Below are 17,013 nucleotides of genomic sequence, written 5' to 3' on the forward strand. Positions count from 1 at the left end.
TGACAAAAAAAAAAAAAATATATATATATATATATATATATATATATATATATGTCATAAATGACTTCCATCTTCCGAGAGGTTCCCGGCCCAGCCGCTCCTGCAGTTTCTTCCCGGAGGCCTTGTCGCCTCCAGCCCTTGCTGTGCCATCCTCCCTGCCCTCCCTCCCACTCACTGGTGACCTCTGGAATCTGCCCTTTCCCCTGTGACTCTGGCTCTGGGAAGTCCCGGGGCCTCCCTGAAGGGTAAGGAGTGGCCACTCTTCAGTCATCATCACCCTCTTCAACTGCGCTGTCCCGTTGGACACAGTTGGCCAGACTTCCATTCTTTCCTTGAAAAGTGGCTTTTCTTGCTTTCTTTGATAAGCCTGTGCCTGCTCCCGGTGAGGACACGGACGCGAGGAGGAGGGACGGGAGGGTGGGGGTAACCAGGCGCAGCACGGCACGCACCACTTCTGTAATTTGCTTTTTCTTTAAAAAAAAAAAAAAGGTAAAATTATGTTTTAATTCTTTCCCTGTCCACAAACATGTACGGTCGTCTTTAACGGCTATTTTTTAGGGCTTTCATTCATGCTGCCGCGTTGCTCTTCCCTGAGGACGGCGGATCTGCAGCCGCTGGCGGCGCGTGGCCTGTCTGCAGCCCTCTTGCCAGTGCTCAACTTTATACCGTTTTTCCCCACTTTTTTTATTGTGGTAAAATACATACAAGTAAAATTTTACCATCTTAGCCATCTTTAAATACATTCAGAATGTTGCGTAGCCGTCACCACACCTGTTCCATAGCTCTTTTCACCTTGGAAAACTAAACTTAGTTTTAATATTTGCCAATTTGACAGGCAATTTAAAAAATTGCATTTCTTTAATTGCAGGTGAGCTTAATCTCATGCCTTTTTCTCCTTTTGGAACACTCTCCGTTCTTGAAATCCTCTTGTTGGATCTGCGGGCTCTTCCAGCCCTCTGTCTCCTTCCCTGTGGCTTTAGTGTCCCCTCAGACCACCTTGCACATCCCTATGTGCTCACGATCTCTACGCCCAGGTCTCTCCCTGGCTCTTGAGTCTGCGGGTTTAGGAACCTGCCCCCTACTTGACTTTCGTGATGGGCTGGTCCAGTTGGGGTCCTTACCTCTCGGTCTTTCCCCAGCCACCCTGCGAGACCCCACTCAGATCATGTTCCCACTGAAGATTGTCCCAGATGCCCCCATTCTGAGTTACCTCTCCCTCGCCTCTTTCCCACCCCCCTGGCTGGCACCTCCACTTTGATGGTGCATCTGTCTTTCTACTAGTTGGAGCCCTGGGACAGCAGACACTGCATCACCTCCTCTCTCCTCTCTTCTGCGGTGGATTGAGTGGTCACTTAACAAAGGTCTGTTGGAGTTGAGTTGACACTCTGGGAATTGAGAGAATAAATAATAATGTGGACTAATCATTTCATTTCTTCTCTAATATTCTCACATAGTATTTTATTCCTGAAATTTATGACTATGGGGCAACTATTGTATTTCTGAGTTCTACTTCCAACCCAGCATCAAAACCTGAAGTCTCCATTTGGAAACTGTATTTTCAGCCAGGAGGAGGTTTTCCCAACTTGCTCATTGTGTCTGTTGCTGCCTGCTAGCACTGTCTGATAGAACTTCTGCAGTGATGGAAACATTCTTCATCGGAACTGTCCAGTACAGTAGCCACTGCTGCCTATGGCTGCTGAGCACTTGAAATGTGTCAAGTGCAACTGATGAGCTGAGTTTATCATTTTATTTGATTTCAATTAATTTGAATTTAAATGTAAATAAGTACATGTGGCTAGTGGCTACCATATTAGAAAGCACAGCTGTATACGTTATAGACATGACAACTATTAGCAAACTATTTTTATAAAATTTAGAGACATATTTTGATTTTTCCCTTTTTATGGGTATGTTAGAGCTAAAACTCTGCTTATCAGGCTGAATAATATATTTCATGTGATTAAATGCCAGGATCATCATTAAAGCCAGAATTTGGACTTCTTAAGACTTTCACTAATCCATAAGTAACCCACCCATTGCTGTTCATGATTGTCCCAAAGCCTGGTGGTGCTGCCTCAGGGCCCTGCAGGTGTGTGTGTGTGCATTTACCCAAACTCAAGTGTGTCCTCCTGCTCAGCAACCAGGTGTTTGCATAGCAGTAACATCAGGTAATAGATGTTGGCTGTGCTTGCTGAAGTCACCACATCTGAACAAAATCAAACTAGGATGCAGACTATAATATTAAGTTTTTTCTTCCTTTTCCAGAGGGTCAGCACAGCAGACATTCTGAAACCTCTCAATCAAGAGGATCAGAAACGCTCTACTATCCCTGTTTCGAAGCAAGAGAATCTTTCATCTAGTCCAACGCCCAGAACTTTGTTCTCTGGAGGCTTGAGACACGTGAGTCTTGTTCCAATGCTCTTGAAACGATGCATGGTTATTATGCCATTGGTGGACCAGGGTCAAATGAGCTGTTGTCTTGTGAGATAAACTGTACCATGACAATACAGCTTGCAAGTAACATTTTGCTTAGATTGGGAGCTGAGCAAAACATTGCTTTATTTTGAGGTTGGTTTTTCTTTTTTACAGCATCTAGTGAATGTTTTCATACATACAGAGAGTAATTAAGAATAAAATAGTGCGGGCCGGCCCGTGGCTCACTCGGGAGAGTGTGGTGCTGATAACGCCAAGGCCCCGGGTTTGGATCCCATATAGGGATGGCCGGTTAGCTCACTAGGTGAGCGTGGTGCTGACAATACCAAGTCAAGGGTTAAGATCCCCTTACCGGTCATCTTTAAAAAAAAAAAAAGAATAAAATAGTGGTGTCTTTTGATGAGAAGTTTTAAATTTTGATGGAGTCTAATTTATCAAAAAAAATTTTTATGACTCTGTCTGTGTCCTGTCTGTAAGTCATGAAGATATTCTTCTATGTTTTCATCTAGAAGCTTTATAAAAGGTGAGCTTTTATGTTTAGGTCTGTGCTTCAGCTCATTAATTTTTTTTGTGAATGGTGTAAGGTAGAGATTGAGGCTTATTTTTTACTATATGGATATTTAGTTAATCCAGTACCATTTGTTAGAAAAAACTTCCATGTGCCCCAGTGACTCTGGTGTCTGTTGAAAATCAAATGACCACATGGGTGTGGGTCTTTTTCTGGGCTCTCTATTCTGTTCCACTCTTTGTCTAGCCTCAGGCCAGGTCCACACTGTCTTGATTACTGTAGCTTTGTAGTAAGTTTTCAGGTGGGATAGTGTGAGGCTTCCAACTTGGTTCTTCTTTTTTGAGATTGCTCTGTGATGTTTTAAATGTATTTTACATAGGCAGGCATTTTTTTTAATCATTCTTTCATTTATTCGTTAGTTTGCTTGCTTATTAAAAAACATTAATTGAATTAACTGACTTTGTGATATACGGTATGGTAGATGGAGCTTTGGATGAGGGGTCATGAGGTCTCAGTGAATGGTTGTCTCAGTCTGCGTGTGCTGCTATAACAAAAGACCACAGACTGGGTAACTGATCAACAATAGAAATTTATTTCTCATGGTTCTGGAGGCTGGGAATTCTAAGATCAAGACACCTGCAGGATTGGTATCCTCGTAGATGGAGCCGTCTAGGTGTCCTCACATGGTGGAAGGGATGGAAGGGCAAGAGGGTCAAATGCTGTGTGAAGCCTCTTTTATAAAGGGCATAACCCCATGCTCTAGAACTCCACCATCATGACATAATCCCCTTCTCACCATCACACTAGTCAGTAAGTTTCAACACATGAATTTCACAGGGGACATAAACATTCGAGCCATATAGCAGCAGTTATGGTTCTTTCACTTATTATATGACCTTAGACAACTACAAAAACTCTCTGAACTTCAGAGTCCTTCTCTTGGAACTGGGTATGAGAGTTCTTTTTTATTTCACTGGATTGCTTTGAGAATGAAGTGAATGTGTGAATTCTCTGGTGTAATATAGTGTTAAGAACTCAGCCTCTAGAAGCCGACTTGGTTCACGTTCTAGCTCCTTTAGTAGCAAGGGATGTGACCTAGAGCAAGTCCTTTAACCAATTTGTGCCTTGACCTGGTTGTGTTTTTACATAAAATGATGTTTTGCTCAGATAGTTATGCACTTTCCCCCATCTCCATGAATGTCCAGTGGAACACTTAAGAATTGTGGAGGAGCAGGCCAGGCCATGCATTGAAGGATAGCTAACATCCTTGACTCAATTCACTATGTGCTAGCAGCCCCCAACATGCCCCTTCACTAGCTCCTGTGGGGTAGTCCTGCCTCCATCAAAACCACTGCTCTGCACCCTCACTCCTCAAAATGTGGGGCCCAGCAGCACTGGCCTCATCTGAGAGCTTGTCAGAAATGTAGAATCTCAGGCCCTAGCCCAGACCTGCTGAGTTAGAAGGTATAACTTAACAAAAGCCCTGGAGATTCATATGCACGGTCAAGTTTGAGAAACACTAGTTGAGCCCTGGCCATTTCACACCTTGAGTAAAGTATGTAACTTGTTAAGGATTCTTGAATAATTTAGGGCTGTGCTGTCCAGTATAGTAACCATTAGTCACCTGTGGTTGCTGAGCACTTGAAATATGGCTAATCCAAATTGAGATATTCTGTGAGTGTAAAATACACTGGATTTTGAGGACCTTAGTATGAAAAAAAAAGTAAAATAACTCATTAATAATGTTTGTGTGGATACACATTGACATGATAATATTTTGAATGTATTGGATTAATAAAATATGCTATTAAAATTAATTTCACCTGGGTTTTTTTTTAGTGTGGCTACCAGGGAATTTTAAATTACATGTTTGGCTCACATTATATTTCCGTTGGACACGTTGGTCTGGATACTATTATTGCGCATTAGGAAGCACCTGGAGTAGCAGCTCTTTCCCCAGGTTCTCTGGGACAGTATCCAGAACATCGTGTGCCTGTGCCTCTGCGCACTTTCCTGGAAAAAAGGTTCATGGTTTCCTCCAGCTCTCAAACGGGTTTGAAGTCCATGCTGCTTAGGAAGCAGGATTCAGCTCTCAAATGCCAGTACCATTCCCACATGGCCTCTTTTGGAACCCTTTCAACTCTCTGCAGGCTGCAGCCACCTGCCAGGGCCACACAGTAGGTTGTAGCAGAGCCAGGACCCGACTTTCTGACTGCCGGAGCCCTGTCAGTCTCTTTGGGCTGCTGTAACAAACTACCAGAGACTATGTGGCTTAGAAACAACAGAAATTCATTTCTCACAGTTGTAGGGGCTAGAAGTCCAAGATCAAGGCACCAGCAGATTCAGCGTCTGGTGAGGGCCCGTTTCCTAGTTCATAGATGCATCTTCTCACCGTGTCCTCACATGATGGAAGAGGCCAGGGAGCTCCCTTGGACCTGTTTAATAAGGGCACTAATCCCATTCACGAGGGCTCTGCCTTCCTGACTAATCACCTCCCATAGGCCCCACTTCCTAACAGCATTGCCCAGGATTTCAATATATGAAGTTGGGGGGACTTGGAGGTTGGACTTCAACATATGAACTTTATGGGACGCACACGTTCAGACCATAGTAGGCCCTGGCCTCCGCCTCTTGGATGCCCTTTTCATTTGACAAGCTAAAGCTGCGAGAAGTCTGGAAGGGTCCTGCCAGGATATTTCAGAGAGCTTGTATTTGAGGATGGCTTAGCACCTTCCTTCATGGCGAGGTATTGTTTATCTTTGAGAATAGTTCAGAAAGATGAAAGGCCTGAGGAAACACTTCCCGGAGGGCCAGGTAGGCCAGGGCAGCTCCAGAACCTTCTCTCCTAGGGCTGAACCCTGCTGTGGGATGAGACAGTGCGTGCGTGGAGTGGCTGCTGGGGGGGCTTTCCCAACACTCACTAGAAGGTTCGCTCCTACCCCAGGGCACTGGAGGACTCCAAGGATTCCAGCCAGGTTGAGCCTTTACAAGGCTAGCCCGGGAGGACGAGGCTAGCCTTCACAGAGAGCTGAAGGGGCCGTTTACCCTGAACTACGCGGTGTCCGACTAGATTGGACCCTATGCTCCTTCAAGGGCTGGAATCATGTCTTTAAAGCCCCAGGAACCAACCCATAGTCAAGTACACGGGCTTGGATCCGCCCATGATGGTCCATGGGGTTGTGTACGACCCGCCCGTCCCTGCTCTGCCCTCTTCCCCTCACTCACCACTCACCCACGTGGCCGCTGGCTGGTCCTTGAACTCCCAGACACATCCTACCTCAGGGGGCTTCTGCGACTGTTTGCTCTCCAGACACTACCACGTCCCCCGCTCCCTTCCTCCAGGTCTTTGCTCCGAGGCCACCTCTCACTTCCCCTGTCCTGTGCTCCACTCCCATCTCCCTTCCCTGCTCTGTGTCATCCATCCCTCTGTCATCTTCCACCTGCTGTATAACCAGCTTATCGGTTGTTCATTGTCTGCCCCACCTCACCACTAGAATGCCATCCCCAAGTGCCTAGAGCAGTGTCTGACACTGCAATGGCCCTCAGTCAATATTTGTTGAATGATTGGGTGTGTCCTGATCGTAGCGACGTAGCAGTTGAGTGAAAGCCTGTGTGAGGTGCTTCACATCTGTCATTCTCCCCACGATCTTGTTGTAGTAGATGCTGTTATCCCATCTCACAAATGAAGAACCGGAGATTCACTGAGGTTAAGTGCCTTGCTAAGGTCCCACGGTGACTGCAGAACTTCGATTCAACCCAGGGGCCCTGGGAGTCAACACTGTTGTGAGGCCCCCTCCCGCAAGACATGCACTTACACGCCACTCGTGCAGAAAAGGGCAGTTTGTTCACTCCAGCTGGCCAGCGTCTGTCTCCCGAGGAGCAACCAAGGAAGAGCGGCCTCGGGCATTGGTCTTGTGGGGTTTTTAAAAACAAAAACTGCATCCCGTTGGCACACGGGTTTGTCCAGGTGCAAAAAGCAAGTTAGAGAGCTAGGTCACAGAAGCCAAGAATGAGCCATTCGAGCGATCAAGCGTACGACTTTTCATTGTGGATGTTCCCATGTAATAGTTCACTGTGTGTGGCTCCCGTTCCCGTGTGATAGTTTACTGTGTGTGGCTCCCGTTCCCGTGTGATAGTTTACTGTGTGTGGCTCCTGTTCCCGTGTGATAGTTCACTGTGTGTGGCTCCTGTTCCCGTGTGATAGTTCACTGTGTGTGGCTCCTGTTCCTGTGTGATAGTTCACTGCGTGTGGCTCCTGTTCCCGTGTGATAGTTCACTGCGTGTGGCTCCTGTTCCCGTGTGATAGTTCACTGCGTGTGGCTCCTGTTCCCGTGTGATAGTTCACTGTGTGTGGCTCCTGTTCCTGTGTGATAGTTCACTGTGTATGGCTCCTGTTCCCATGTAATAGTTTACTGTGTGTGGCTCCTGTTCCTGTGTGATAGTTTACTGTGTGTGGCTCCCGTTCCTGTGTGGCTCCTGTTCCTGTGTGATAGTTTACTGTGTGTGGCTCCCGCTCTCGTGTGATAGTTCACTGTGCGTGGCTCCCGCTCCCGTGTGATAGTTCACTGTGCGTGGCTCCCGCTCCCGTGTAATAGTTCACTGTGTGTGGCTCCTGTTCCCGTGTAATAGTTCACTGTATGTGGCTCCTGTTTCTATGCAACAGCTTTTGTTTCTATGAGGTCAACAGTTTCTCATGCAGAAAGGGGGGGTAGTCTGCAGGTCAGACAGGGGGTAAAATGGAATTACTTAGGTTAAGTAAGCAATTCTACAGAAGCAGATAGTGTAGTTCTGAGGGTTTAGGGAGCTCTATTTCAATACCAGGCTTTTCTTGGTGTCCCACAGGGTTTGTTGAACTCTTAGATTAAGTGGTTTTCCTGGCCCTGCCACCCTGGCTCAGCTGCACTCTCTTGGGGCTGAGCCACATCTAGAAAACCTGTAAGAGTCATGGGGACCTAATGCTGGGTTAGGGACAGGCAGGGGGAGCACATCCGTCTTCGTCTCTTTGCTGCTTAGGACAGTCCCTCTAAATCATAGTGCTAACTCCGTAGGGCTCTGTTCTCCTCTGTTCCTCTAAAGTTTTCTGATTTATGCCCTTAAAATTTATAATCATGAGATTGAATGATTATGTGTTTAATTGTAACCTGTCCCCTTTATACCCACACAGTGTTTATTTGTCTCAGGAAACTGAACTCCCACAAAGCATGTGACTGTCTGTTGCTTCTTGCCCAACGTCGTTGCCCACCCTTCTGAGACAGATTTACATTCTCTGAGAAGCAAGCAGCTGGGGCAAGAAAAAGCTTATTAAATCTTCACTTATAAACACAAACAGACAATAAATAGGGAAAAGTGCTCAATCTCCCAAGTATTCAAATCAGTGCAAAATTAAAGCAAGCTGCTATTTTGGGACCACTTTAGTAAATTTAAAGAATAATACAGCTCAGTGTTGGCAAGGATATAAAGCAGCAGGCATTCTTATAAACTGCTGGGGTGAACAGACATTGTTATGACTTTTCTGGAAGGCAATTAGCAATATATACCAAAAATCTTTAAAATGCATGTTCTCTTTCCAACAGTCTCAGTTACAGGAAATATTCTTTAAAAATTATCATGAATGTTGCCCAAAATGTACATACATGGATATCTAAAGCATCGTTGTTTTTAATTATTTTAATTTTGAAAAATTGGCAGCAACCAAAATGTCGAGAAAAAGTAATTTATGGAGAATATGCACACAGTATGATTCTAATTGTATAAATTCTAAAATCAGGCAAAACTACCCAATAAGTTGTTTGAGGGATATGTACATATGGGAGTATAATAAAGCCATAAAGAAATTCAAGGATGATTAGCAGACAATTCTGAAAGAGTGTTTACCCAGCAACAGGAATGAGAGGGGATTTGATAAGGAAGGGGTCAAAGGGCGCTTCCGAGGTCCTGGTGATGTTATTTTTCTTAAGCTGAGAGGTGGCTTATAGGTGTTAATTTTATAATTATTGTTTAACTACACCTATGTATTGTAGGTCCACTTTCATATGTTATAGATTTCACAGCAGAAAAAAAAAGGAAGGAAAAACAAAGGAAATAATTTGCTCAGCTTAAAACTGCTCGAGACCACATGGCCGCTAAGTGTCAGGGCCAGGAGCTGTGAAGCTGTCTGGCTCCGTTGTCCACCATCTCAACCACTTGGATGGGATGTTCTCAGCGTGTGCTGGATCCTCAGGATTTTTTTTTTTCTTTTTAATATAGCATAGTTTTGGTTGACTCCTAGTTTTCTGCCTCTGTAAATAAAGGGGCACAGGGGCTGTGCTTGCAGTTCCAGTAGATGACTTTGTGACCTTCAGAGAAAGTCACTGGCAAGAATGCTCACTGCCTGCCTTGGACAGTTCTCCTTTGCTTTTGCCCAGACTTTTCTTTCAAACCCAGACAGCGCCAATAGCTCTAAAAAAGTCAGGCTGAGTTTTTAGTTGCTCTTCTGGGCCGGAACCTTTTGGTTGGCTGGATTTGCTGCTCAAAGTTTGCAACCTGCTCAAAAGCTCTGTTCTCGCTCTGGGGAAAACACAGCCAGAAGCACTGCCAGGGTGGTGGGGGTAGAGTCGTAAGTCATCTCAGAAGGAAGGCGGCTGCCAAAGAATGTGCTCTGCTGTCCCTTCGTTCTCTGGGGGCGCGCCCTCCGCTCACGCCAGGCAGATGCAGCAGCTGAACTGCTCGGAGGTGCTGCACGAATCGCGGCCCAGTGAGGTAGGAGCCCAGGTCCGCTTCTGATTTGCGGGGCAATTTGAGGTATGTCTCGAACTGCCTTGACCTCTGTTTATCTACTTATAAAAGAAAGGATGAGGGGCTGGCCCGGTGGCGCACTGCTATAGTGCGCCGCTTGGGAAGCGCAGCGGCGCTCCCGCCGAGGGTTGGGATCCCACATACAGACCGGCCGCTCACTGGCTGAACGAGGTGCGGGAGCAACACCGAGGGTTGCGATCCCGTTGCCGTTCCTGGTCCAGTACGGGCGCGACACTGAGAGTTGCAATCCGTTGCCGGTCACGAAAAAAGACAAAAAGGAAAAAAAAAAGAAAGGATGAGGAATTACAGTGCTTCTCAAAAGCTTGATAATTCTGGGCGCCAACCTGGAGGAGCCCAGCCGTACCCCTGCCTCCTACCTGCACCGACACAGCCGTGCGCCCAAGGGCAAGGTGTGCAGGTGCACAGACCTGTCCCCTCGGTGCGGGTGTGCTGGGACTAGGTCTGTCTAATCAGCAGCGCCACCTGTCAGCCCCTCCACGTGCCCCCAGCACTGCCCAGCAAGCAGATGTGTTTGCTTAACTCCCTGTTCTACTCTCCACGACAACCGCTTCACACCTCCAGACTCTCAAACCTTGTTTCCACACTCCCACCTCTCCTCTCTCTTTTCCTCCTCTCAACAAATGGACCTTCCTTTCTACTTTACAAAAAAAGAAAAAAATATGTATGTATATATAAATATAACATATATAAAAATCGAAAGAAAAAGATAAAGAAAGAAGAAAATAATCAGGTGGGATTTCCCTAATCCTCTGATACCACAGTTAAGCACCCACATTTGCACCCCCCTGCACCCTCTCCCCACCCTGGCAGAAGCAGCGGCCGGCGGTTCTTGGGCCCCCGTTTCCTGCCCTCTCTGTGTCTTATTCTGTCACTTGTCCCTCCCTCGCATATATTCAGCCTCTGCTCACCTGCGTCCTTCCCACTGGCTTTAAACGTGTTCAAACAAAACACCTCACTCAAGCTTCCTATCATGTTTCTGTCCCCTACTCCCCAAACTTTTCTGAGCCATGTGCACTTGGTGTCATCTGGCTTCCCGCTCCCTGTCGCAGCCCAGCCCAGGCCACCTTCCCACCCCGTGCCCTCCAGTAGAGCCTGGACCTGCACATCGTGGGCTCCAGCGATGCTTTGCAGCCTCCCTTCACCTGGCCTTCCCTGCAGCCAGCACGGCCACCACCCTTCCCTCGTGACCCACTCTTTCTTCTGCTTTCGTGACACAGCATCAGCCTTGCTTTTGTCCCCGCTTCTCTGCCCCCCGTTAGACTGGACACTCCACGAGAGCAGGGACTGGGCATGTTCTGCCCTCCGGAGTGTCTCCAGCCTCACTTGGTGCCTGCACGTGGTAAATCCTCAATAAATAGTCAGTGAATATTTAGTGAATAAAGGAGGCACTGTAAGTATTTTGATTTAAAAATTCTCTATGTAAATATTGTGGTGTGGTGGGTGTGCTGCCTCGTACACCCTCAGAAGTTGGAGGGCCGGGGAGTGGGTCCCAAGCCTCTATGACTTTAAGTGACTTACCCACTGGGCTTTGGTTTCCTCATCTGTCACATGCGGATAACAAAGTTAGCCTCACCTACCCTGAGTTGTGGGACTCAGGTACACTACGTACGTATGTGTTAGTAACAGTCATAGCGACAGCGGCTGCCGCTGATTAAGCTCCTCGTGGGTCAAGTGCTGTGCTTAGAACTTTGCATACATCATCGTGTTCGGTCCTACAACAGCTTGTGACACTTGCTTTATGTCCTGGCTTATGACCAATCCATGTAAGACAATCTATAACCTGCCTTTGTTGTGAGGAATATCTTATACAGGTTATTAAGTCGGCGTTGTTAATTGTATTGTTTAAAATCATTTATACCTCTACCAACAATTTTTATAAATTTGTTTTATTACTAAGATTGGTTATGTTCAAATCCTCTCCTTTTGTTTCTGTCAATTTCTACTTAATTTGTGTTGAGACAATGTTATTAATTTAGAGTTGTTACCTCTTTCAAGTGGATTGACCCTTTTATCATCATGAAATATTTCTCTTTGTCTTTAAATAATGCTTCTTGACTCAAATCTACTTTGCCTGATATTATTGTAGCTGCATTACTCTCTTTTGGGTAGTGTTTGATGATGTATTGTTTTCTGTCCCTCTACTTTCTGCCTGTCTATGATTAAGCTATGTCTCATCTAAATAGCATATAGGGGGCCCAGCCCGTGGCGCACTCGGGAGAGTGCGGCGCTGGGAGCGCAGCGACGCTTGCGCTGCGGGTTCGGATCCTATATAGGAATGGCCGGTGCGCTCACTGGCTGAGCACAGTGTGGGCGACACCACACCAAGGGTTGCCATCACCTTACCGGTCATGAAAAAGACAAAAAATAAATAAATAAATAAATAGCATATAGGCAGATATTTGTAAGTCATCAATCTTTGCCTTTTTTTCTGTTGTATATAGTCTGTTCCATTTAAAATATTTCACATATATGTGTGTATATGTATATAAACATGTTTATAAATATTTAAATATACTATACTATCTACTTGTTTTCTATTTTGTCTACTATCTATTTGTGGTCTGTTTTTTCCTCCTGCTCTTTGTTACTGTCTTTGCATGACTCTTCAGATTAATTAAGAGTTTTCTGGCTTCTATCATTTCTATTGGGAAGTAAGCTGCTTATGTCTTACTGCTTCCTCTACCAAAGGTAATATATCTTTTTTTCTCCACCTTTAAGATTTTCTCTTTGTTTTTGGTTTTCAGCAGTTTTATTATGATATGCCTATGTGTGGTTTTATTTATTTTTTAAAATATTTTTCCTCTTGAATCTGTGGTTTATTGTCTCTTGTCAGTCTTGAAAAATTCTTAGCCATTATTCTTTAAATATAGCTTCTGCACCATTTTTTCTCTTTTTGAGCTTCCAAACATATATTATATATTTTTATTATGTCCTGTATATCTCTTCTGCTCTTTATTTTCCATTTATTTTTTCCTGTGCTGCCCTCTAGATATTTTCTATTGACCCATCTTTCAGTTTACCAGTCCTCCTTTAGCTGTGTCTGACCTTATGGTAAATTAATGTATAGAGTTCTTAATTTCAGTGACCTTACTTTTTAGCCCTTAATTTTTATTTGATTCTTTTTGATAGGTTTTAGTTCTCTAGAGAAATTCTTCATCTTGCCATATTTTCTTGGCCACGTTAAACACGGTTATTTTAAAGCTCGTATCTTATAATGGCAATATCTGGATCATCTGCAGGCCTGTTCTTATGGTGGTGTTTTTCCTTTGCTTTTGGTCACTTATTCCTGGATCCTAGACTTAGAATAATCAACAACCCTGGTTTACCCAGGACTCTCCTGTTTTTAGTATTTCAAGTCCGGTATCCCATGAAATTTTACCTTTTAGTCCTGGTATGCATGACAATTTTTTATGCTGGACATTGTGTATGAGAAACTGGGGATCATTTGAGCCTCAAAAAGATGTTATCTTCCTTCAGAGAGAATTCACTTTTGCTTTCAGCAGACAACTAGAGTGGAGGCAAATACTCTTTTTCTAGTCTGGAATCGAGCTCATTCAAAGCTGGGTTTCAGTTTGTGGGGACCGGTCCATTTACAGTTGACTCCTATTCCTGGTGAGGAAGCCTTTGAAGCCTTTGAGGTGTCCCAACTGAAAGGCTAGATTTTTGCCAAGCCCCTCCTCTGTCGTAGTCCTGAAGTCCAGTTTTTTCTCTCTAGTATGATGAAACTTCTGAAAGCCTTCTTAAGCCTGTCGGCCTCTCAGCCCCAGCTTCCAATTCAGCAAGACCTTGAAGGGAAAAACAGCATCTAGCGTTGCCCTCGCTTCAGTGAGGCTCTCGCTTCCCTTTTCTCTGGGAACTTAGCTCCCAGGCTCTGCATGTGTTCGTAGACTTGGTTGCTAATTTTAGACTGCTGAGAACTTTGCTCAGCTTCTGAATGTCTTCGCTGTTTCATTTAGATGCACTTTGCGGTCTTGCAGCCCTGTGCTGCTTGCACATGGACAAATGCCTGGAAGGGAAAAGCAGCTCAGAACGTCAGGCTTGCCTCAGTGTGCTCTCTTCTCTTTAGCTTCTTAGACCCTCATGTCCTGGCTGTCATGGTAGCTCCACAGTGTCTTCAAAGAGTTTGGTTGTTTAATTCAGCTTTCTAATTGATCTTGGCAGAAAAGTTGGTCTAATACAATTCGGTCTGACATAGCCTGAAGGAGAGTCCCATGACAAATGCCATTGTAATTATCAGAATTTCCCAGCGCCTCCGTTCATGTACCTGGTTCTACTCCCAAGCCCCTCTGCCCAGGCTCCCCTACACATCCTCTTCTGTCTTCACTTTTTATACCTTCCTCGCTCCTGCAGTCTTACCATTCCATGCCTTTGTGAGTGTGTAACATGTTAAAATTATTTTCCATTCTAACAGCTGTGTGGTGTTGGCAGATGACATATTTTTAGAGCCAGTGACTGGGTGTGGTGAAGCTGCTTGTGTTCCTGGCGTTAGTTTGTTCAGGTTCCAGTCCCACTGGTGAGCCGTTGGTCTTGTTTTGTTTTTGTCTTTCTCTGACTCTCTGCCCCCAGGATTTGTTCTTAGTTTATTTCAAGATGTTTTATAGTGTGGGGGAACTAGTTGGGAATTAGAAGTGGAAGTCGGTTAGACTTCTCTATTCCTATAAAGTCAGTGCTGAGATTGGTTGCATGAAAATGGTGGCAAATATTTAAGCAAATTTAATAGTGATATGATGGTTTATTTTGTCTTTTAGGCACAGGCATTCTGAGCTACTTATCTATATCATCTAAGTTTAGAGTGCCCTAATTTATGACAGTAGTTCTGTTTTTTATTTTAGGTACCCATAAAAATGTAAACACAATTTATTATTGCTTTGACTGCACACTTTACATATCTTACTCCATTTATTCCTCATGATAACCCTGTGACACCAGCATTGTTTTTCTGGACAGACTTGGACACAGCTAACAAGCAGCAGAACCAGCATCTGAGTCTGGGTCTATCTGATTCCCAGTCACAGCCTTTTAGTCCCACACTGTGCTGATTTCCACATGGCTGTCCTGCCATGGATTTATCTGCCCTACTGAGAGTTATCTTTGTGGAATTGCACAGGAGAGAGTCCACTTCATCCCAAGTGATTTGTGTTAAGGAATGAGATTGTGTAACATTTATTGCTAGGCAAAGACCATATCTGAGCAAAACAGGACCTTCTGGGGATTACCTGTATTCTTAGAAAGAATATGTGGCAACTTGCTTTGACAAAGTACAAGCTGGTGCATTATTAACCTAATGTGAGCCAGGATGCATGCTCTGTGTGAATTTTGATTTATTTGGTACCTTTAAATCACAACTGCAAAAAAAAAAAAGTGAAATAATTTATTATATCTGTCATTCTTGATTTCAGGGAAGTTTAATTAGCATTAACAGCACTTGTACAGAGATGGGCAATTTTGACAATGCTAATGTCACTGGAGAAATAGAATTTGCCATTCGTTATTGCTTCAGAATCCATTCTTTAGAAATATGCATCAAGGCCTGTAAGAATCTTGCCTATGGGGAGGAAAAGAAGAAAAAGTGCAATCCGTAAGTGTTTTGTTTTTTTAAGTTTGACTTAAGATAATTAGTTGTACTGATTCTAAAATTTATATGGAAAAGTGAAAGTCTAAGAATAATCAAGGCAACTGTAAAAAAGAACAAAAATAGAAACACTTCAGGAATTATTATAAAGATGTAGTAATCCCATCAATGTGTTATAAATGCAAGGATGGACAAGTAGGGCAGAATCGAAAGTCCAGATACAGACCTTAACATATAAAGGAACTTAGATGACCAAGGAATGTCCTAGTCTACTTCGGCTGCTATAACAGAATATCAGAGACTGGGTAGCTTATAAACAATGGGCACTTATTTCTCACAGTTCTGGAGGCTGGAAAGTCCAAGATCAAGGTGCTGGCAGATTTGGCGTCTGGTGAGGGCTCACTTTCTGGTTTATGGATGGTCGTCCTTTGTCCTCACTTGGTGGCAGGGGCAAGGCAGCTCTCTGGAGCCTCTTTTATAAGGACACTAATCCCATTCATGAAGCCTCTTCCCTTATGATCTAATCACCTCCCAAAGGCCTATCCTCCTAATACCATCACATTGGGGGTTAGATTTTAACATAGGAATTTTGGGGGGACAGAAACATTCAGTCTTTAGCAAGGGGCTATGATAAATCAATGGGGGAAAAGGTGAATTTAATAGATGGTGCTGGAAAATTTGACTCTTCATACAGAAAAAATTAAAATATTGCCTCAACAATCCATAAACAGATTGAAAATCTTTTTTCCAAATGATAGATACGTAATGGTATATCACGTTATTTTAATGTGCATTTCCCTGATTACTAACAAAGATGAGCAACTTCTTGTGTATGCATTAGGCACTTAGGTTTCCCCTTTTGTGAACTTTCTGCTCATATCTTTTGCCCATTTTTCTATTGAGTTGTTTGTCATTTTCTTGTTTATTTACAGGAGTTTTTTTAAAAAAAATTATTTTGAATAGGTTTAAAAAATTCTTCATTGGATATAAGTGCTGCGCATATCTCCTCCCAGCTGTTCCTTGTTTTCCAACTTCTCTTGCAGAGAATTTAATATGAAATTTATCAGTCTTTTCCTTTAAAATCTGTTTTTTTTCTGTCTGTAGAAGAATTCTCATGCCACCCAAAGGTTATAAATATATTTTTCTCTATTTTCTTTAATAGAATTGTTTTATTTATTTTTTAACACTTAGGTCCTTTTACATGAAAACTGGAATTGATTGTGTGTGGTTTAAGGCAGGGACTTTATTTTTGCCTTCCTTTTTTCCTACGTGGAAAAATTTTAGCATACTGTTTAATTACCAGCTAGGGAGTGATGGTAGGAAAATAAACGGATCGTTGATCTAATCAGACTCTCCTCTGCTCTGAAACTTTCAGTAGCTCCTCAGGGCCAGACAAATTAAGTGCACATTTCTATAGCACTTACAGTTATCCATCACAGGATCCCTCCTGTCTTTCTAGCCTTAGGTTCTATTATTCCTCCACCTGTACCATATGCCCCAGGGAAACTGGAATAGTGTCTGTTCCAAAAATATCTGCTGACTTTTACATTTCAAAATTTGAGGGATGCAGTTAAAGCAGTACTTAAAAAGAAGAAAGGTGGAGGCTGGCCACTTAGTTTCAGTGGCTTAGAGCGCAGTATGGTAACACCAAGGTCAAGGGTTTGGATTCCCATTAATGGCCAGCTGCCAAAATAAATAAATACAT

The 17,013-nt window shown here is 43.9% G+C and overlaps 1 protein-coding gene across 3 annotated transcripts in view; it reads left to right on the plus strand.

The window, feature by feature from the left end:
* SYTL3 (synaptotagmin-like 3) overlaps positions 1-17,013 on the plus strand; it is a 74,485-nt gene that overhangs the window by 45,016 nt on the left and 12,456 nt on the right. For all 3 annotated transcript variants that reach the window (XM_008566834.1, XM_008566835.1, XM_008566836.1), the window contains 2 exons: positions 2,266-2,400; positions 15,136-15,314. In XM_008566834.1, coding sequence (XP_008565056.1) covers positions 2,266-2,400; positions 15,136-15,314 — 314 coding nt within the window. The remainder of the gene's footprint in view (positions 1-2,265; positions 2,401-15,135; positions 15,315-17,013) is intronic.

This window comes from Galeopterus variegatus, unplaced genomic scaffold, assembly GCF_000696425.1.
Source record: "Galeopterus variegatus unplaced genomic scaffold, G_variegatus-3.0.2 Scaffold271, whole genome shotgun sequence".
Taxonomy (NCBI): Eukaryota; Metazoa; Chordata; class Mammalia; order Dermoptera; family Cynocephalidae; genus Galeopterus; species Galeopterus variegatus.